The following is a 21,884-nucleotide window of genomic DNA, read 5'->3' on the forward strand; positions in this document are numbered from 1 at the left end:
AGAGTCGACATTGCAGAAAAAGTCAATGCTTGCCTAACTGGAGTCCCCGAGTTCGTTGACTTTTAAGTCGTCTTCCAGGCGGTGGTAAGATTCGCTTTGTTCGTCGTGCTCCACACAGCTCACATCAGACACGCCCTGCTGTCCTGACTTCACATGAAAGAAAGGCCCATCAGACTCGATGACACATTGCTGACCAGCATGCACAGAGCAAAACATTCAGTCCAGCGGCTGAAACAAGAGGCAGCACAACGTCTCATTGTCGGCGCAGACGCGGCCAGACTTTACCGAACGAGAGTGACAGCATACAGTTCTCAACGGCACAAAGAATAATGAAGAACGTAAAAAAACAAGGGGCCAGAAGAACGGCCTTTTCTGGGAATGTGCATCACAGAGACTGCAGAAGTGCTTAAATCAAGGCCCTAAGCAGCCACAATAGGCTTGCTGTGCCCTCCAAAAAGCCATCGTGGCTCAAATTAGTGCATCACCAGCTGAGTGAAGACGACAGGCGTGCCACATCGAGCCCGTTTCGACTGACAGACGCACAGCGCCCGAGCAAAGGGTCGACTTTGCTGGCAATCTGCTCCTCCTCGGCCCTCTGCAGCTGCACTCGCTGTGTTTACGTGTCAGACGAAGCTCTGGGGTCATTTCTTGTGGATGCTCTGATGCTCTCGAGTGTTACCTGTACTGCACATATAGAGGCAATAAAAGCATTTCCTAACGTCCTCACACCGCTCAGCTCAGCTGGCGTCAGACGTGTTTGGACTCAACTGCTCTCCTTTGTGCTATCATGGGAAGTTATTTTCAGTTTGTCATTAAAGACAGTTCTATCCACCCATCCAGAATTCCCTTTGTGTTCACGTCCAAAAAAGAATCCCACAAATATAAACTGGCAGGAAGCACTACTTCCAAACTCACTCAGTTTTGTTGGTTAATGCCGTTGGCTCCATTTCGATTATTTTTTTCTTTTTGGTGCCAGTTTTTTTCTTAAACTTTCGGTTTCATCTTTGAAGTGAGCCTCACTAGAATTCCTTGTGAATTTCCATCCAAACCAAATGTGAGAAAAATACTGCAGTGAAGCCCAGTTGGTTGTTTATTAATAATGGATGAATAGATTGACTAAAGGGCCAGATCTTTTCTCCCAAAAGAGATCTCAACCTCCATCAACACGGCAAACAAACAAGGTCACACCCACCAAGGGCAGCAGTCGAAAAGCAAACAATGAGGGCTGTATTCACAGGCTGGCTGAAAGTGACGTAACTGGTGGACACTTTAGCACATTTCTGGCAGCGTTTCAAAAAAAAAAAAAAAATACGGCGTGTGGCTGTGAGCCAAACAGCTACAGAGACACACTGTTGACAGTTGAGAATATTTGATTAAAGTCAAGCAGAATATATGACTGGCCACAGAAAACCTCTTATCACAGCCATTAAAAAGAGGATAAATGAGGTATTAGGTGAATTTCAACTCGTGCAATCTGCATTTCCATCACTGGCTATGCTGATATTTGCACAGAACAACACTGCAATTAAAAAAAAAAAGTGAAGTCATGACTAACGTATGCATCATAGTTTGACTGAGATAACCTGTTAACCTATGTAATACAATACAGATAAAACACTGTCTCTGCTGCTCTTAGAAAACTGGAAAAAAGAGACCTGCAAAAGCCAGAAGTCAATCCAGGCGCTGCAAACATAAGAAAATGTTTCAAACATGGAAATAACAGAGGCCTAAGATAGTGGGTTAATCTTAAAAAAAGGCTAAACATAAAATGCTTTTCATGGTATCATATACAGTCTGTACATTTTGCATGTTGAATGCATGTATATGTACACCTCATCTCGTGTTGCTTCTTTGCTTCATTATTCATTTCTTTCACCTGTTATGATCTGGGTCATGTGGTCGCCTCTGTTTAGCTGTTGCTAATACATTACGCAGGTGAGGCCGCACACGTGATGTCGGTGTTTGATGACCTTGTGGTCCAAACATGTTGGCACTTTATGTTTTATCACTATAATTCAATGTTTGACACATCTTCTTATATTTGGATTGCCTTCTGGTTTTTCTATCAAAATGTTTTAAACACGGATATTGCCTTTGCAGGTGATGCCATTCTGGTTTTGTGTTGTGGGTTAGCACTCACAGGAAGGAGCTGGCTTCTGTAAGGGGTTAAACACTCGGCGTGTGAGGCTCTATCTTCACTTTTAATGTACAGACTCTCACAGATCCTTTGAGATTACATCAGCATTCTCACGCGCACACACCCCCCGGGGACAGAGAGAACTGAGCAGGTCGTCCGCAATAAAGCTCACACGTAACACGGAAAGGAAGAAAAAAACTATCCGTGCCAATTCACCTCACTTTAAAGGCGACTGCAGAGCGCTGATGGAGACACTTCTATCATATCAGCCGTTTTATCCCTCCGCTGAAACGACTTTAATGAGAGCACTACACTGCCAGCGCTAAACTAACGAGCGTGACCGCTGCCCGGCGAGGACCGCTGTTACTCCACCGGACAATGGAGTTTTCATGGTCGCAGGAGGAGAGGGCCACTCCAACAGAGAGCCACTCAGAGCCTAATCTGCAGGGTGCGGTGAGGCTCTCACCAGCAGCGAGTGAAACAATTCACAAGCCATTTGAGTAATCGCTGCGTTAGTGCAATGCAGACCAAACAAAAGGGGATAGACTCAAGAATTTGAAAGTTTCGAGTCATCCCGGGATCTCGTGCTCCCGCTTCTGCCTCCTTGTTCCTTCGACGCCTGGACAGCCGAGACACTCCCAACATGTCACCATCCGCAGATGGCTTCCTCACATCTTACACACCTCACCACAGCAGCACGTCGGCTCACTCTGCCCTCCGGCCCTCATCCCTGCTGCTGGTGAGCTGCTGCCTTGTAAAGCGAAACCAGTCTCAGAGTCCCACCGCAGGAGAATGAGGAGGAGGAGGAGGAAGTCAAAAACTACATTAGGAAATGCGCCGACATCCTGTTGTTGGGTTTGGTGCAGATACACAAAGGATGCAAACCCACGAAAAGGAAGCACTCCGCAAGCAGATGTCTCTGTGAGACTTCGCAGAGCAAAAGAGTGCGAAGAAGCGAAATTACAACACCATGGTGACACATTTAAAGGGAGTGCTGTGAGCGGCGCTTGCATTCATCTATTCATCTTTTCACTGATGAAATTACACTGCATTCAATTTGCTTGTTACTTGGTCTTATATTAAAACCTCTGCAGCCCGTACTCAGACATGTCATATTAGACCACCAGCCAGTCACAGTGCAGGCAGAGCTGCCACAAGTGAGGCGCTCACCTGGGATGAGGTAAAAGAGTAAAAAGAGTAAAAAGCATGGGAGGAAACCGTTATCAGAAGCACTGATAAAACCATCATTTTCCGATAACCTGACAGAGCTGCAGTCTCATAATTCTTTCTAAGGCCCTGACACTGCATGGCGAACTCAAAGAAGCAGCAGCGATAAAGGCAAACTCATCAAATACTCTACTGCCTCATGTCTTCTAAAAACACCTGCTGCTTCGACTACAACCCCGACTGTGGATTTAGGCTGCCTACCTACGCAGGAGCAATTCATAGGAAAATGATGCACGTAATCAAGCACCACTGTCTATTGTTCACTCTCTTTGCACCGTAGCAGAGCTGTGCTATGTTACAGCTAATGCAAAGAGATCACTTCCTACGAATGCTGCTTCATAATAAAGGTCTGCAGCCGACAAAACATGTAACCGCTTTTATTGCGAAGGTGCCACAAGAAGCACAATGTGTCTACAAAACAGTGATAGTTTTGAGACCAGATCATTTTCCAAGGGAGCAATGGAACAAGATGGAGTGACCACTGGGAGCGGTTCCAACTACAAATCTAAGCAAAGTAGCACTTATCGTTGACCGACTTCTTTATTAGGGCAAAAGAGTTTATTTGGCTGCACCGTAAACAGGAACACGAGCTGCTCCAGTCGTGTCAAGCAGGCCTGAAATCTAAAGGATTACAATTTTCAATCTTTTGTTTAGTTTCAGTAAATAGGTCTTGGCAGGCTGCAGGTTCACCGGGGAGTAGAAGCGTCCCCAGTGCTTAGACCATTCATGTGTTCCAAGTATTAGTCAAGCCTTTCCAAAGGGAGACAAAGTCCAAACAATACGTTTGGATTCTAGGACAATGACTGCATGCTAAGTCATAAAGTAACGAGCTCTCTCCTGAACACACTGTGACGCTCATCTGCTGTCTCCCACCGTGGAATCAGCTCGTGATTTACGCCAGGCCAGGTTGCGCCAGCTTTTGGCTCATCACTGGCACTCCCAGATCGCGGCCTACCTCCTGACTCACCCACATCTACTTCAGTCAGTGGTTTCCAACATTTCAGAGAATGACTTTCTGCAGAGTACGGGCCCGGACGTGTTGTTCTGTGCTGGCTTCGCGTGTAGGTGGAGAGCACCAGCGGTAGAGGCAGACATAGTAAGAGCAAACGATTGGCTCGTTCCCAGACGAGCCAAAGCGTGAGTTGTACCCCTTTAAGGAACATGAAACATCATTTGTTGTTGGAATGTGGGTGAAAAAACTACCGTCTCCTCTGACAACGTATTTCTTCCTGACTTGTATCCAAATTAGTACCTTTTGAAAGAAGCCCATCTAGTGTGAGTGAGACACCGAAAATCAGAATTGCAGATGTTTCAAACTCCATTATACTAGCTGCACCGGATATAATGATGTTACATCATTTATAACGAGGGCATTTTCTGCAGGAGTCAGTGCAATCTACCTCCAAATAAAACGCCAGAGTTGCAGTGACATCTGTTTCTAAAACCGCGCTGGCTGTGGTCCTCATTTGGGAGTGTGTACGTACGGGTGGACGGCGCTTAAGCAGCACAGCTCGAAAGTGACTGCAGGGTCAGTATGATGCACACAGAGGTCGTGTTTCAGTGAAAATTGCTTTTTGCTTGATGAACACGTAACTGCGAGCTTGCAGGATGTTCAGCTGCAGCTTCTTTGTGTCTAAAATGACTTGAGCTCGCTGCTTGCGCCGCAACTGACACATTCCTGGAATGCTAAAATCTTGGAAAGCGTCAGATGGTCAGCAGAATCTGTGGTGCGTCTATTACGTAACAGTGTCTCACTTTACCTGTCTGAGAAAATGGAGCCCGAGAGGACGGTTCAAAACGGCAAGCAGCCGTCTGGAAGGCACACACACACACACGAGCATCCCATAATGCTCTCATAACCATCTCCATCTCATCCCAACGCGATCCTAATGGGCTGGATACAAGCCATAACACACAGAAAGCTCTCTGAGAAACAGGCATCATTTTCAGGAGCTGTTTACAACTCACGCCGTTGCATTGTTGACTGTCTGGTGTGAACACGATCCTCCCCTCACACACACACACACTACACCTGGAAACCGGCACCACCCTGAACGCTCACTCACAACACCCCACGGAAAAGGCATTTAAGCTGTTGCATAATACTCGGCAACCTGAACGCACAAAGGCAGACTACATACAACCCCTGGAGTCACATTACAGCAAAATCACTTCTCTGGACGTTACTAGAATAAAGGAGCGATTCACCAAAGGTGTGCTGCGTTAATGTTCTGTATAACTGAGAAGTGTTTCCAGAGAAGGCAGCGAACCAACCACAGTTTGCATGCTCCACCCTCCTCTCAGTGAGACCTTTAACAAGAGTTCAGTAATGAGGAACTGAGGGTAATTGAGGTTTAAACGCTGGTGAAGGGTATTTAAACAAAACGGGTGTCACATTTCTAGATCAGCTCCTTCTCAGCTCGTCTAATCTCCTTAACATTAGGTGCCGCTGTGTGATCTTAAGTAGAGCTCACCTGGATTTTTAAGAGGGCCTGGAAATTTGACTGATTCAGGCCTGGAAAACCAAAGCGTTTGAAACGGCAGCCTACAAATCGAGGGAAAAATCCACCAGCAAGACACAAAACCACAAATCTGCCAGGCTCCTTGTCTGCTTCAAGGTCTGACCCAACGCTGAGACAACGTAAAGCAAACCCAGCGATAGACTTTCCCTGCAATCACAATATCTGTTTGCGCCTCATCATCACCATCACAATCACACATTCAGCAGAGATCCCTTTCAAAGCCCAGCAGTAATATTTTTCAGTGCACGCCAATGCCAAGGTCAGGCAGACCTGTGACAGGCTCCGATAAACATGTAGTCTTTACCGATAGACGGCCTGAGCTGTGTGAGGCTGACACAGCCCCCTCCTTGCCTTCATAGGTGCAAGTCTGTGTATGCATGTGTTTCCATGGACTGTGCATTCATGTGCATGTGTGTTTGGACTCTCTGGACTGGTGCGGCCTCATGACCTCAGTCCCTCTCACTCGTCTCGGCTCTCCTCTGGGAACGGGCTGACTGCTGCCGCTCGCTCTGAGGAATGCGTAGCTGTTTTGTACACATCGTCTTTCTCTTGTTTTGAACAAACCTGCAGTGGCTCGATACATTCATTCACCCCCGATGGGAACGGGCTCTTTCTGAGGATAACAGCATAAAAAGTGCATCACAACATCGCCTGTTTAACTCCATGTGGAGTGTACAACACTCCCTAAAGGAGTGTTTATGCGTGCGTGTGTGTGTGAAAGAGTGTGTGTTAACACTGCAATATGGCTAGAGGCATGACACCCAAGAAAGAATCAATAGCACACAATGAGAGGGATCTTAAAAGGATCTGAACAGGATGGACCTCATGTAGGCACCCCTGTATGTTGAGTCCATGACGCTGACACAGGCGCTTAAACGCACCATGTGGAGGTGAGCCACTGTCATCCCACATTTAATGTCTTAAAAGGTATCCCGGCTGTCCTGGCAGTCAGTGCATCTTGTGTGAGACATGAGAACAGCGTGTGCAGGTAAGACCAACACTAGAAATTGACGTATCACACACACAGACACACCTCACAGCCTTCGTCAGCGCCGGCTGCACGGAATGCTCCGCTTGTCTAGTAGCCTGGTTTCATAGCAATGCCTATAATCTGACTGTACCCTGAGGGGGACCTGCTGCTTAAAATGGAACTAGCAGGGCACAGAGTGACCTTTCAGAGCTCGGTGGAGCCATCCTCTCTGAGCGGGCTGCGCTAAGAGTTCAGATGCAACACTCTGCAGCTGCTGCTGCTGCTGCATGGGGGACACAAACGGGATTCAAGGCCATGGTGAACAATTAGAGCAAGTCTGATCAAGTGTCAGCAACACACACACACACACACACACACACACACACACACACACACACACAGGAAACCATACTGATGTCATTCTGAAGCAGCGACCTGCAGCCTGTGCTTTGTCATCTATTCGCTGTTTACATCACAATAAGAGCTAAACAGGCTCCTCGGGTCAGCACAGACATCACTGACAGTACGGACTGTGAGCCGAGACCAACACATCTCGCTGTAAAAACGAGGAAATGGCGAAAATAAAATGCGACAGCAGTTTCTGAGTGAGACTGGAGATCATACGCTGCTCCAGCTCCTTCTGCGTTACAGCGAATTGAAGCAAAAAGACGAAGGAAACCTTACCTGGCTTTCTGAGATAACGCCGTCTTGATGGTGTAACCTCAGGAAAGGTTGAGAAGATGATCTCCTGAATTGGATTAACGAAGAGGCGGCCAACCAGTCAGGCGGAGGAGGAGGAAGAGGAGGAGGAGGAGGAGATCTCTGAAGGGGTGATGCCCATGTTCGTTATGTGTCCCTCCAGCAGCGGGGTGGAAACATTTGACCTGCTACTGTCGCCTCCAGCGCCTCAGATCAGGCCCTGCAGAAACACCAACAAGCATCGGCGAGAGCGGCGCAGTTAAAGAAGCAACGCCGAGGGGAGCTGCAGCGGACACTCTGCTGTCTGTTTAGCTTCGCAGCGGGGTTTGTTTGTGCACCGGAACCGCGTCCCTACTCTGGATTACGGACGAGTGCGCAACGTCCAGCCGCCAGCCTGCCGCACCAATCTCGCGAAGAACAAGAGGCTGCCGCGTCGCAGAGGAATCCGGGGGCGGTGTGTTTACCTCTCCGCCGTCCCTGCTGCCGTGCTCGGTAGGAAATCAGCTGCTCCGCGCTGGAGAGACGCCATTTGTTCGCGAGAGGCTTCCCGTCTGCTGTGTTGCTGTCGCTTTAAGGAGAGCTCAGCGCCCGCCCGCTTGTCACAAACGGCAGCGCCCCCTGCTGGCAGAACACCGCAATCGCCTTTTTTTGAAAGAGTCGAGTTATGTTTTCTCACTTCCCTCCAGTGGTGAAATGAAACTGTATACATTTACTGAAGTACTGCACTAAAGCACACATTTGACGTACTGTATTTGAGTCTTACCCTTTGGTGGCACATTCTGCTTCTCCTCTACAATCCTCAGAGAAAATATTCAACTTTTTACTCCAAGCAACTGTACAGATTTAGATTTTTGATCAAAACAGAAGCAGAGCTTAACAAATCTGTCATTTTCTTTAAAAACAGTGCATACAAGCACAGCTGAAACATTTAGCTGATAAGTCAGCCGATTGACAGATAATTAACTGGCAACTGTTCTGATAATAATTTTAATATAGAAAATAATGAGATAAGATAAAATATCACTGATCCCATAGCGAAATAAAGTTGTTACAGACAGCAAGAATAAAAAGGAGACACACACAAAAAAGACGATAAAAAGGATATAAAATAAAAAGGAGTAGAAAAATAGGACTGCCTTGTGAAGGATGGCTAGATCTAAGTTAAATGATGTTTTTTGATGAATTTGGGGGTCCTTGAGTCTCTGGAGTCCCCTGCAAAATAAGGCTCACTTCAGTTTCACTACTTTATGCAAATTAAGCTCTAGGCTGAAATGAAACATAAAACCTGAAATGAAAATGTTCCGAGCAAGATTTGTTGTTTTGGCTTATTGTCAACGTTCTAATATAGTTACAGACAACAACCTGTCAGACACTGTCAGGGACAGAACGATGAAGTCCTAATAACTAAAACAAGTTTCCAGTGGCGTTAACAGTCCATCAGCATACAGCTACAGCTCTTATGATTTGAACCAACACAAAAAATGTTCATTTACAGACGACAGCTGCTGTTTATCAGGTTGCTAAAACAAACGAGGAACGGGACAGTCCTGTGTGCTCAGTTTAGCGAGGATTAAAACGCCAGGATGATGGCATGTCCTGGCACCTGCTGCGGTGACTGCATGAAAACAATGCACACTATGGGCTCATGGGAGTCGATGCTGCTCAACGCGAGGATGGCATGGTGGGAATTCTTTCAGTTGTTGAAGTCATTAATGGCATCTGCTGAGATTATTTTACTGGAATCACACGAGCCAGTTTCTGTTCTACTGTGAGGAATCAGCGACATCATTTAAATCATGTGCTTTTATTAAGGCTACCACGCCATTTTATTTCAAACATGTCTTATCTTTGTAATAAATATGATTGTTTTTATCTTTTTTATTCCACTATATTTATTATGATTTTTTTTTGTACCTTTACCTTTTTTACACATTTGTATTGAAAAGTGCTGTATAAATAACATTTATTATGATGTATTATTTATCACTACAGTGGGATGAAATTTCAGGAAACAAATTGTTTAGCAACAAAGTAGTTAAAAAATATATCTGAAGAGATATTACATTTAGAATTTAGATTATTACATGCAGGCAAAAACAGAAAAAAAATAAATACCTTCAATTTTTTTAATGAAAAATATTTTTATTAAAATACATTTGCTCAAACAAGCATCTGCAGTGCAAACAATAATGTGCTTCTTTCTCTCTTTCTTTCTTTCTTTCTTTCTTTCTTTCTTTCTTTCTTTCTTTCTTTCTTCCTATGAAAAACTGAGTTAAATATGTTTTAATACCTCTTCCAACAACAATAAGCAGTATATTAAGTTAGAAAAGTAACAGACAAAGAAATACAAGTTATTACAACAAATTATCATGAACGGAGTTGCAGATTTTCACCACTCCAGCTTCATATCGGCTTTGCTCCACACATATTTCCCTCCTCTCATCAGGAACATCTTCTCGTCGAAGCCACTGAAGGAAATGGCCTCCTTCACGCCGACATCAAGGATGGACTTGGACGGGTCCTTCCGTCCCTCTCGACAGTCCAGAAAACGCATCTGAAAAAAAGACGAGGAAATCAGTTGTGCACATCCAGGTTACCTGTGTGTTGAATGGTGAGAAGGCAAATAAAGCAAAATACCTAAAAACATGCACATTTAAAAGATCACATATCAGCAATATCAGGTACTTACATATTCATCCAGGATCAGGTAAGAATTCCTCATCTGTGAAGACAAACCAAGACCACCAGCCTCAGTTCTGGCATCTGATTCATAACACTGTCATGCTGTTGACATGCTAACATGCAGCACTGCTGATGTTGCTCCACTCCCCATAGAAAATCTTCCACAAATCAATATTATTATTGACAAGCTGCAGGATGAATTGGTCTCTGCCATGGTGCCTTTTAGTCAGGCCTTGGTCCACTGAATATGGCTGACATGCTACTTGACCATCGTGGTTGCATAATACTCCACATTCGCAGACACAGTTGCACTCCTGTTTCAGTTTCTCACAGCTTGTTTAATAGTTTGCTATCTCTTTTCCATTCACTTTGACAGTTCACTACCTGTGCAAAGTGATGTGCACAGTGTGATGCCGACATTTCAATGACAAATTTGCAAATAAAGTTAGCCACAAGCAGTATTGTGATAATTGTTCTTGTCCCATTTATACTCTGGCATATAAAACCAGAGCGACAGGTGGCTCAGAGGAGTGCTCAGATTGGGCAGGACGCTGCAGGTGAATGGACATGTAGGAATGGATAACATGAGGGATATTCATTTCATAGCAATTATTGAATTATTTAAGTATGCCTACATTATGTTAACTTATCTACATAAGTTAAAAAAAGCCAACAATGACTTTTGCTTTCACACAGGATATGTACCCTGTATGTTTGACCCATCCATCCATCCATCCATCCATCCATCCATCCATCCATCCATCCATCCATCCATCCATCCATCCATCCATCCAGACCTCCTCCATTTATACTAGTAAATTACACTAGTTCGTCCTCCTTATCGCCCCCTGCTGGTAATTCCCCAAAACATGACTGACACACTGTCCTATAGTGGATCAGTGGGTCTATTACATGCTTTAACTGTGCTGCACAGGGTGTCAAAGGTGTAAATTAACCAAAATGTAAGTACAGTCCTATTTGTAGCCACTGTTAATAATCATACCTTCTCATTGGACTCAGGAACAAGGCAGGAGACGCTGCTGTGTCTATCCAGAAACTCCTGAAACTGTTTCTCACTGATGACGAACCTCTCTGCCTCTCTCAGAGCTTGCTCGCCAGCATTTTCCCCATCAATCAGCAGACACTGGAATACCTGAGCACAGGAAGCGCAGACAGAGAAGGTGAGCGCGTGTTTCGAGACACTCACCGACACACACAAACACACACGCTCTTCCTTTCTGTCTTTACCTTCCAGCGGACGGGGTCAAGCTGGATGATGTTGTCCGCCATGTCTTCGTCCACGTTGAAGGTGTTGATGACCGAGTTGATTTTGAACGCCACTTTGTACTGCCGGCACCAGTCCCGAATCTTGTAAAGGTTGTCGAGGTGGCTCTTCCGTCCCTGAGCTCTGCCAATCAGCTGGTTGGTTGCTTCATCAAAACTGTCACAAGAGATGGCCAAGATGTCCAGATAGTCACCTGATGGAAAGAGAGTGACGAATGAGGGCATTTTTCTTCTTCTTACACTAAAAATATGAATGGATAAGAATGAATTTGTCCTACAAACTGGACACTTATTTGCAGTCTTACCATATTTCTGGAACCATTTTTCTTTGATCATGCTTCCATTGCTGACGATGCTGACACTTGGGAGCTGGAGGTCCTGTTTACAGAACTGAACTAACTTCCCCAGAAACTCTCCTTTATCGTGCAAGAAAGGCTCTCCCCCAGAGAAGTTGATCTTTTCCATGCCTAACAAACACAGAGATGAATTTAACAGCATGCTGGATGTTTAAGTATTTTTACTCAAGTACTGTACTTAGGTGCAAATTCAAGGTACTTTTACTTTACTTCAGTATTTCCATTTCATGCAACTTTAAATTTCTACTCTACCACATTTCAGAGGCAAATATTGTTCTTTTTCCTCCACTACATTTGTCTGACAGTTTTAGATACAAGTTACTTTTCAGATTACATGCCATCCCTGTCTAGTGGAAACCGCGTATCTCCAAATGTGTTGACTTGGATTTGATTTTTCCTAATACACTGAAAGCTAAAATGCTCCTTTATGGATTGAGAAACTTCTCCTACTTCTTAACCTTAACACACTGTTTAAAAACCCTCTTGGAATAGCTGGAAAATGCATCGCCACAAAAATGAAAACAGGCTGCTTTTCTGAGCTCCTGAAAACTTGAAACAGAGTTAGTACTTTTGCTGTAGTTGAGGATCTGAATACTTCTTCTACTGCAACTACTGCAAAACACCAGAATAAACAGATCTGAGACATCTACCTGATTCCTGCAGAAGTCTGAGCCCCCTCTTGGCTTCGTCTAGAGGCAGGACGAAAGAAGTTTTCGCAGTGTGGAAACAAAATCCACATTTGTAATTACACTTGCGCGTAAAATGGTAATTGACGCTTGTCGGGGTCATCGCTTGTTGGGCTTTGCTTTGGTCCAGTTTGCTGTCAGCGGGTAAAACAGGTGAGGCTGCCCCCCGTCTCCAGTAGCAAACCTTTGAAAAGACCCCCAAAATGCAGTGCAGGGTGCTGATGCAGAGCTGCAGCAGCAGCTTCGGAGACGCGAACACAGAGGAGACCTGCATCTTCAGACGGATCGAATCACACCTGCTTTGCTGGGACTGTGGATGCCGATGCATCTTAAGTAGAAATGGGGGGGGGGGGGGGGGGGGGGGGGGGGGGGGAATCAGCTGAGTTTCTGTTTACAAACAACGAAAACGAAACCCAAGTGGGTGTGAGACGCTGTCAGATGACTTGGCCAAATGTGACGCTGCAGGCAAAATTATGAACCATTACACAGATGCGACAGTATGAAGATTTAGGAACTTTATGAGAATTTATATGGGATTATATGGATATTAGTGCCATCTGCCATTAAATATAATAGGCCGAATGCTTATGCAAAAAGTCTTTTAATGACTTTTAGAACATGCACAGAAGCAAATACATGTTTGTAAAGGGATTCCTGTTGACATCTTTATGATGATTTCTCGTTTTAATGTGCATCCTCGGCTTGTTTTGTGCAACAATTAATTGCTGTCAGCGCAGCATTATTTTCAGACCCATGCAGAGGAATTGTGTTGTGTTTTTCTGCAAACGTTATTCCTCCCCGCTTCCTTAATAATGACACCTGTCACCCCTAGTTTCTTTTTCAGTCCTCCTGCAACCAGTTTATCAGCTCTAGCTTCCTGATGCCACAGTATGATTCACCAACCAAACGACGCCAGCGGTAAAACCGAAGTACTTGTCCTGCAATTTACACTGCATACCAGCATTGAGTCATGAAAACATTTGTCAGAGTCATGAGTGAGGGGTGTTGGCTCTAACTTGCACGGCCCATGGGGCAGTGGTAAGTTTCGTTTTCGCCTGCTCCGCTCGCAGTTACTTTCGTTTTCGCTGCAGCGGCTGGCTTATTTAACGACTGAAGCAGAATGGAAACTGATCAAAACGCGTCGGGGAACAGATGGCACGGCGCGGAATGCCTCTCCTTGCCCAGTGGTCCTCTCGTGTGTTTTCAGTGGAGCTGGATGGGGCACCCTGCTACTTCTCCATTGAGGAGAAGCACCGGGGAGCAGAGGTGCCGCGGGTGTTTAGAAAGATCCAAAAGCGCGACAGGTGTTTCTCTCTGCTCGTCTGCGGCAGCGACAGAATCAGACGAGCCAAGTTTTACGCGGAGCTGAAAGAGAAGTTGTCCAGAGTCTTGCCTCCGGAGTGTGATGTGTCTCCCATGTCGTCGTTTCTACCCGATGTCAGGGGCTCTCTCATCAAGGGCTACTTTTTAAAAGATAATTCAGACAGTCCGTCCCAGTCAGAGGGACTTCTGAGAGATTTAATGAGGCACGATCCGGTGCTTGTGTGTTCATACCTGAGAGGTGAGGACGGCCAGCTGTGGACTCAGCATCTGTGGTCTCACGCAGACAGCCAAACGACGGAAACGTCAAAGGAGTACTATGTGGTGAACTCAGAAGCGCCGCAATATCACCCATCTGCGCTCAACATCGTCAACTCTGATGTTTTCTACAGTTTTGAGGAGGCTTATGAAGTCCTGAAAAAGGTTCTTACTGTCTCATTATGATGCATAAAGCTGTTTTACAATTACAAAATAAAATAGTATATTGCTTTAAATATGCAAGATATGGTAAAGTGGCGCCCTCATGTGTTAGAGATAGGTACAGCAGCGTGCACCAAGTGGCCCAAAAGAGGCACATGATTATTCCATTTATCTATCAGTGCCAGGTGGGCCCACAGTGGTGTGTGTGTTCATGTGTACCGCAGCCTATGACTCCCCCCTGCCTCCTCTCACAGCAGCAAACTGATTGTGTCTGTTCTGCAGTGCGGTGACATCATCCCAGAGGCGACGTCTGTTATGGAGCTGCTGCCCAGCAGAGCGGCGGCCAGAAGGAAGCCAGACTTCCCTGTTATTGTCGTAGAGGGCCTGGATGCCACAGGTTAATGCCATTACCTCATTAATAAATATGGGATCAGTCTGATGTATAGATGTCTCGCTGAAGTGATGGCCAGTTGTTCTCTGCTAAAGCCATTATCTGCCAGCAAGCTCGGCCTAATGGAATATCACATATCATGACCTCAGAAAAGTTACATCACTGTGAAAGTGGCTTATTGAAGAGCTCGCTCTTCTACTACTATTTGCAAAACCTCATGAAAGCTTGACCATGTAGGTAGGATGGGAGTTTTAGGTCAGCTGACTTTTCAAGAGTCACTTCAGTCTTTCATTTCATTTAAAAAACAGGATGAATTCTATGTTTTGCTTGCTGAAAACGCACCCAGACTTTGTGTTTTTTCTTTGTGAGGCAACACTCTCTTCCCATCGCAGGTAAAACCACTCTGACCGAGTCACTGAAGGATACTCTGGGGGCCACTCTTCTGCGGTCTCCTCCCCAGTGCCTGTCCCTCTTGAGGGCCCGCTTTGATCAGGAGCCGCCCCTCATCCGCAGGGCCTTCTACGCTCTGGGGAACTACATCACAGCAGAGCAAGTAGGCCGGGAGGGCTCGAAGACACCTGTCATCGTTGACAGGTAAAGACGGCTGAGATGTCGCTGGTGTTGCGAAGTTTGCCTGTTCTGTGACCTGTTTTGTGATAGAGGGGACAACAGGTAGACTCCACAGGGAGAGCTGGACCTGCAATTCAAAGTTTAGCATCTCCTTCTCCTGTGAGGACGGTTACCTGGTCATCCATCCATCCATCCATCCATCCATCCATCCATCCATCCATCCATCCATCCATCCATCCATCCATCCATCTGTCCATCATCCACCGTCCATTATCTGTCCCCAGGTTCTGGCACAGCACCGCAGCTTATGCCATCGCCACAGCAGTTAGCGGCCCGCTGTGCAACCTTCCAGCAGAGGGTTCAGACGTTTACCGCTGGCCCAGTGACCTGCTCCAGCCCACCCTGGTGGTCTTACTCACCCTGGACCCTGAGGAGAGGAAGAGGCGGCTGAGGGACAGAGGTCAAGGAAAGACTGAAGAGGAGCAAGAGCTGGACCACAACCAGCTTTTCAGACTCAAGTGAGACATTTGGATTACATGTACACAGTATACGTGTAGGATACAAGTTTACACTTAGGCATCTAAAATACTGGGAAGGGCTAATTCATTTGATTAGCAATTAATGTGTTGATTGCTTTGTTAATTATGTGATTTATCATTAGTCTATAAAGTGTGAGAAAATTATGAAAAATGCCCAACACCACAACAATCCAGAAGCCCCAGGTGATGTCTTTTAAATTACGCGTTATGTACATCCAGCAGTACAAAACCCAGATCAATTTACAGTCATAGTAATCAGAGAAAAGGCAATAAATGCTCAGATTTGAGATGGAAGAAAACAGTTTTACTTGATGTCTTTAACAGTTAATAGCTGGAATTTAATTTTCTGAAGACTGACTCAATCTTTCCTAAAGGAGGTGAAAAACTGGCAGTGGTTGAGCTTATTTCAGTTATTTCTGATGCATATAATTGAATTCCTTAAATTGTATTGATCATATTCCCCAGAGTTATCTACTGTATTCCTGAAATGAGGGAAATTGCACCGCAAACAACAATTTCATCAAAAACAGTCAGTTTATATGATTAAGTAATTAAGTAATAAGATGAACATCTTTTTTCTTAGATGTGCATTGTGACATAAATATAATTCTCATTACATAGGTGTCTTACATGCACTCTTCTATTCATCTGACTGAGGCATAGCGTGACAGTAAACTTGCATGGTGCCTGGAGTGGCTAATGGCAGAAAAAGAGGAGAAAAAAACAGACAGACAAACGTTCTACAGTCTGTGATGAAAAAAAAAGTTGAAAACATGAAATCACAAATGGGGTAAAAACTGTACTGCACGTTTCACTGTGCCAGGTCAGCTCAGTCTTAGTCTGATCCATCAAACACTTAACAATCAATTACTGTCCCGCGGGGGAAGCAGCTGATGAGAAAGAACAGGTGATTAGTTGCTGAGCTGTTGTGCTCCATTAAGCTGGTCAAAACTCGCAGGAACTGCCGGCCCAGTTAGTCGCTACGCAGACAGGTCGATGGCGACTTTCATTCATCCTCCATCCTGACATAATGGCCTTTCCACATGGGACAGCCAGATGTTGGGCCAGCAGAATTACAAAATGGAGCGAGTTGACTGTCTGCCGCTGAGAGAGTGTGCGCTTCTGGAGACTTGGTCAATCACTATCACAAGGACTATTCTTCATTTGTCTCAGGAAACAGCGGTGCTCTGAGCCATCCGTGTTGTTTCTCTTGCTGAATTTTGCTTTTGCTAAATGCAGTTTCACCAAAACAATGAGAGGTCAAAATACTCAAAGTTGTCCTGTAATGTAAAGTGCCAGTTATTGTGTTTATATGCTTATTTCCTTCACTTGCTCATGTGTATCTCTGCAGAGTGGAGGAGGCTTACCGGAGGATCAGCGGCCCAGCTTGCGTCACGGTGGATGCTAGTCCTTCTGCAGACCAAGTGCTCCAACAAGTGCAGCTTTTAATTAGGAGCAAATGCCACTTGTAAGCAGTTCTCCATCTCCCCTACTGTCGGCCAAGCATCAAGTGGACGCAGTACCTCCTTGCACCACTGGGTGCCAGTAAGGTGTTGTGAATGCAATCGTAACAGGGATGGTGGCCAGATTGGAGTGTAGAAAAGAGATTCTCCTCAGAATGAGTAAAGGTTGAATGGCTTGGGGCCAGAACTGCATGCTACAATCAGAAATACATATTCATGTAGACACACACATGCACATACAGATTCTGACACACACACACACACACACACACACACACACACACACACACACAAGTATTGTCAAGAAGAAGTGTGCATTTAACTGCTGTTGTGACCTCTCAGAAATCAGACGCAGTGTAGCCCTTCAGACACAGTGTAGCTGCACTTATTGACAACCACTCGCATTTGGACCGACAGTTATACAAGCACCAGTCACTTAGATTTGGTTTAAGCACACAAACACCCAAATCTCAAAATATACAATTGACCCACAAGAATGAAAACACTGAAAGAAATGATGGTATCCAATTTTCGTTCAGATGAAATACTGTTTATTTGTTAGAAATGTGTTTCAAATTAAAATAAGTTACACTAAATATCTGTTTGGGTGAGTGATTATGTCTTAGATAAGCCTACCGAATAAGCTTGCACCAGTTTATCTGGTACATACACTTTTTGCAGCGTGCTGTGGATGGCAGTTCCCTTTAGTTCGGCTGTTGATATTGACACAACTGATGCCACTTGTATTGATAACCTGTGTGTCTTGCGGTGGAGCTGCAGAGCACACTGAGAACATGTAGTGCTGTTTGTACTTGATGTCCTCATGGGTGCAGGCCCTCACAAGTGAGCACACATAAATGTGCACATGCACACCTAGTTGTGTAAACACACACACAGGCCTGCGCATTTACTAAGAGCATATACTGTAACTCATTTATATATGGAGGAAGTGTATATTTGGCCTATGTGATGGGAAGATTAATTGGAGGTTTTAGTAATTATGAGCTCGCAAAGCTGCGGGCTGGAGAAGACAGAGTGACCCATCTCTTTTACTGTGATGCATCAGCAGAGCGCCAACCACTGCAGACCCTATTCATATGGCAATTAATGGAGCGCTGTATATCAATGTCATTCCTGTGCTCCCCCACATAAGTGCATGGATTACTCCTACTACCAATTACAGCAATCCGATGTTTTACTGAGTGGAGAGGTGCTGTGGATGCAAATCCTACCACCACATGTAATCAAATAAGCTAAAATAAGGTGTCATTATGTTTATGGCCTATGGATTCCTACATGTGGTAGGCATCTCAGGACATTTTATTGAACTCATAAGCCCTCAGCTGCCTGGTAATGCTGTGGATCTGCAGTATGACACAAAATTAATGTATTCTTAGACTGATGTGGAATTTTGATTGCCATTAACACTGTAGCCTCCATCTCAAGAGAGTCCACAATTTATGAGGGGGCAGAGCAAAGCAATTAGACATTATGCCATACATCATACCTGAATGCAAAGTTGTGTGTGTCTGTGGTGTCAGCCATATTTCCACATCAGTTGTTATGCTTTTGTTATTCTTGGCAACAAAGAGTAAGCAGTGATATCATGCCATTACTGCCCCTCAACACAACTAATATGACATTAATGGCCCATAATCACAGTACATTAAACATACACTTAAATAATTCTCTTTACATTTGTTAATAGTGTTTTTCCTGGTTGAAACATGAGGGATTTGTGCTGTTGTTTTTGTCAGGTAGCCAGGATACACTCAGAGGTCTTAACAATAACAACAACTCTCACATTCACACATTGAAGACCTGTGTTTCGAAGCTGAACTGTGGTTTGAGGGAAAAAGTTAATAACTAATGCAATCTGCTTCCAATCTGTGACCTCACTACTGAAGTTGCAAGATAAAAGTCCAAACCACATTTCATGGAAAGACTAAGATCCCGTCTGAGCACTGCACGTCGAGCTCAGCCTCACACACACGCATGTCCATGCACACAAATATACAGTACACACACACACACACACACACACACACACACACACACACACACACACACACACACACACACACACACACACACACACACACGCCCTGCATGGGGCCACTTTGCACTACACTCCTCAACTTCAATATTTCATCTGCACAACAGAGAAGGAGCAGCGGAGAGGAGGAAAGCCCTCCATGAAATAATTAAAGATCCAGCAGGGATGCAGCAGCACAGCAGCCGCCGTCCCATCCTAAGTAATAGATCAAATGAAAGCTGTCCCTCAGATCATTAATAATGAGTGTGGTATGGAGGCTGAGGGGGTAGGGGTGGGAGAGGAATGGGAGGGCATAGGGCTGGTACAGGTTGGGGGAGGGAGAGAGGGCATAGGGGAGGCACAAGGTGTTTTTATGTGTGTGTTAGGAGTGTGGTGGGGTGGAGGTGGGGGCGGTTTGAATAGTAGTCTGGGTCCCCTGGCAAAGACCCCAGTGGGCCTCACTTGGCAGCCACATGAAGCGGCATGGCAAGAGGAGTCATGCATATGATTTGGCACCAAGTGTCTGCCAACCTCTAAAGACCCTACAGCAATGTCTATATACTGTATGTCCCTTGTCAAATAAACAACATTATACACAGTGAATGGGCAGGTTAGCAGGAGCTAATAATGCCCCTTTCAATCAGTGGGCCCTCAGAGCACTGACTGGATATGCTGGTGGATTTTGGGTGAGCTGAGCTGGAGTTTGGCAGACATGTGGGGATGGGCTCTCTGCGATGGGGGAGGGGGGATAAAAGAGGGAAGAAGAGCCGAGGGGAAGACTGGAAGAGGAGCTGTGGATGGGGGGAGGCAGGCGAGAGTGAATGGAGACTCTGCGGATGTTGTCATCTGTGCGCTCAAGTCCCACCAGATCCATCCAGCTGGCAGGTAGTGCATATTTCCCAGATAGTATCCTCACCCACAAATACTGTATGTGGCATCTCCCAATACCATGCTTTCCGAAAAATTCTCCATCCTCAACCCCCTAAACATCCTGAACAACTGCCAGGTTTGCTGCGTAAAGGCAATTACACCAACGTGGATTAGAAAAATCTGATTAAAACAGAGCGAGCGCAACAAGAAAATTCCAAAGTATTTAAAAGCTAAGATTAAAACAGCCTACTCAAGTAACCTCATTTTAAAGACTTTTAAACAGGACTGAGGGCAAATAATGAGATTATATCACTGTATTTGAGTTACCCAGAAGACTAAATTAATCACTTAATCATGACTATAATTTCAGCCTTCTCTTGCCTCTTTGACCCACAACTCCTTCCAAAAAATTCATCCATCCAGCCCAATATCTCTCTACACTTCCATAGTTGCACGCATAAACACACCACATCCCTACACCTTCCCCCTGAACACAGCAGGTGGTGGCTGACACCCCATTGCCATTCTCAGCAAATGACGGGCGGCGGGATGTAAAAACATGAAGGGTGCAGGAGTCGAACTGATCGGCGGTGAAATGTTTGTCAAAAATATACAGCAAAGCTCAAAATGAGGTGGAAAAGGCAAAAGCGAGGCAGAGATGGGGGAATTACTTTGCTGGGGAGGGGAAAAAGTTTTGAAAATATCCCATCAAAAAACAAATGTATAATTCAGCAGCTTTTCATCATCATGCTCACCCTTTGTCATGGTGTCTGAATGCTTATTTGCAGGGGCAAAGACAGCATCTCTGTGGATAGGTGCGGGCATTAGGCACAGCAGGCTGTGTATTCAGGATGCCATTATATATTCAGGTTGTGCTTATTTTCTGATGTTTTCAGGGGATAGGTGCTGTATAGTCTGTGATGATTGCATGAAACCTCGCCAGTTTTGCCTGGCGGCTGTTGGGGAGGCTTCACCAGGAACGGTTAAATATTTAAACACTGCTGTGAGATCTCATTAAAAACGGCACATCAGCCCCCATAAGGCCCCTACAGCACTCCCTCACACACTCCCGAAAACCCAGTTAGAACTCAGTGGAGTGTGACAAAACAGTTATTGTCTATTTACTGTGGAGAACTTGTGATAAATCATCATATCCTGTCAAATAAGGCAGCTGGCAGTAGTGTTGACAAGTGGTAAGTCGTCATATCGGGGAAGAAAATGATTGAGATTCAGTTCTGTTTTGACAGCTGCAAGCAAGCAGAAATATGCCAAAAACAAAATAACATGACAACTAGACCAGACTAATATTTCCATAACACACATATGAAAACAAGACAGAGAACAAACTTTGGCTCTCTGGAGTCTTCTTGCCTTCTCACAAAATCTGGGCAATTAATTCCAGCTCTATTGTTTGGGGCTTCCCTATTTTTAGCCTGGCTGCCCTCTCAAATAAATTGATTTCCTGTGGCGAACTTGGAATGTTCCTTGTGTGCCATGTTTTTTTTTCCCCCCTTCCAAACACACAAATACAGTCCTTCTTCCCCCAGAGGAATAAATCAAAGGCAACACTGCCAAGTTCTACGCAGCTGTGCATGTGCATCTCTTTTTATACTTGAAAATGGTTTATTTTTGTTTCAGTTCCATTAATGCTTAGGCATGTCTCCTACTTCATCAGGCATCAGCAGACAGCTGAGAAGCTACTTGCTTGACAGT

The 21,884-nt window shown here is 45.1% G+C and overlaps 3 protein-coding genes across 3 annotated transcripts in view; 1 reads left to right on the forward strand and 2 right to left on the reverse strand.

The window, feature by feature from the left end:
* Positions 1-8,108, reverse strand: part of rnf144aa (ring finger protein 144aa) — a 28,462-nt gene extending 20,354 nt beyond the window's left edge. The window contains exon 1 of the mRNA XM_070978557.1: positions 7,541-8,108. The gene's annotated coding sequence lies outside the window, so the exon portion shown is untranslated. The remainder of the gene's footprint in view (positions 1-7,540) is intronic.
* A 1,575-nt stretch (positions 8,109-9,683) lies between these two features.
* rsad2 (radical S-adenosyl methionine domain containing 2) lies at positions 9,684-12,879 on the reverse strand. The gene is made up of 6 exons (XM_070978559.1): positions 12,528-12,879; positions 11,827-11,988; positions 11,486-11,715; positions 11,241-11,390; positions 10,245-10,277; positions 9,684-10,109 (listed from the first exon to the last, which is right to left on the reverse strand). The coding sequence occupies exons 1-6, from the start codon at positions 12,835-12,837 to the stop codon at positions 9,945-9,947; spliced, it is 1,050 nt and encodes a 349-aa protein (XP_070834660.1). The 5' UTR covers positions 12,838-12,879; the 3' UTR covers positions 9,684-9,944.
* Positions 12,880-13,631: 752 nt separating this feature from the next.
* cmpk2 (cytidine monophosphate (UMP-CMP) kinase 2, mitochondrial) lies at positions 13,632-17,859 on the forward strand. Its single transcript, XM_070978558.1, has 5 exons — positions 13,632-14,306; positions 14,586-14,700; positions 15,087-15,288; positions 15,549-15,782; positions 17,155-17,859. Exons 1-5 carry the CDS (start codon positions 13,716-13,718, stop codon positions 17,273-17,275), a joined length of 1,263 nt encoding a protein of 420 aa, XP_070834659.1. The 5' UTR covers positions 13,632-13,715; the 3' UTR covers positions 17,276-17,859.
* Positions 17,860-21,884: the final 4,025 nt, after the last annotated feature.

The sequence above is a fragment of the Chaetodon trifascialis genome, chromosome 14 (assembly GCF_039877785.1).
Source record: "Chaetodon trifascialis isolate fChaTrf1 chromosome 14, fChaTrf1.hap1, whole genome shotgun sequence".
In the NCBI taxonomy this organism is placed as follows: Eukaryota; Metazoa; Chordata; class Actinopteri; order Chaetodontiformes; family Chaetodontidae; genus Chaetodon; species Chaetodon trifascialis.

Excerpts from the sequence above, each read along its gene's own strand:
- rsad2 (XM_070978559.1), bottom strand. The coding sequence starts at position 12,837 with ATGCAGGTCTCCTCTGTGTTCGCGTCTCCGAAGCTGCTGCTGCAGCTC. Across the intron at positions 11,716-11,826 it reads AAAATGGTTCCAGAAATATG|GTGACTATCTGGACATCTTG; the intron begins GTAAGACTGCAA and ends TCTTTCCATCAG. Across the intron at positions 10,278-11,240 it reads TTCCTGAGTCCAATGAGAAG|ATGAGGAATTCTTACCTGAT; the intron begins GTATGATTATTA and ends TTGTCTTCACAG.
- cmpk2 (XM_070978558.1), top strand. The coding sequence starts at position 13,716 with ATGGCACGGCGCGGAATGCCTCTCCTTGCCCAGTGGTCCTCTCGTGTG. Across the intron at positions 14,701-15,086 it reads AGAGGGCCTGGATGCCACAG|GTAAAACCACTCTGACCGAG; the intron begins GTTAATGCCATT and ends TTCCCATCGCAG. Across the intron at positions 15,783-17,154 it reads AACCAGCTTTTCAGACTCAA|AGTGGAGGAGGCTTACCGGA; the intron begins GTGAGACATTTG and ends GTATCTCTGCAG.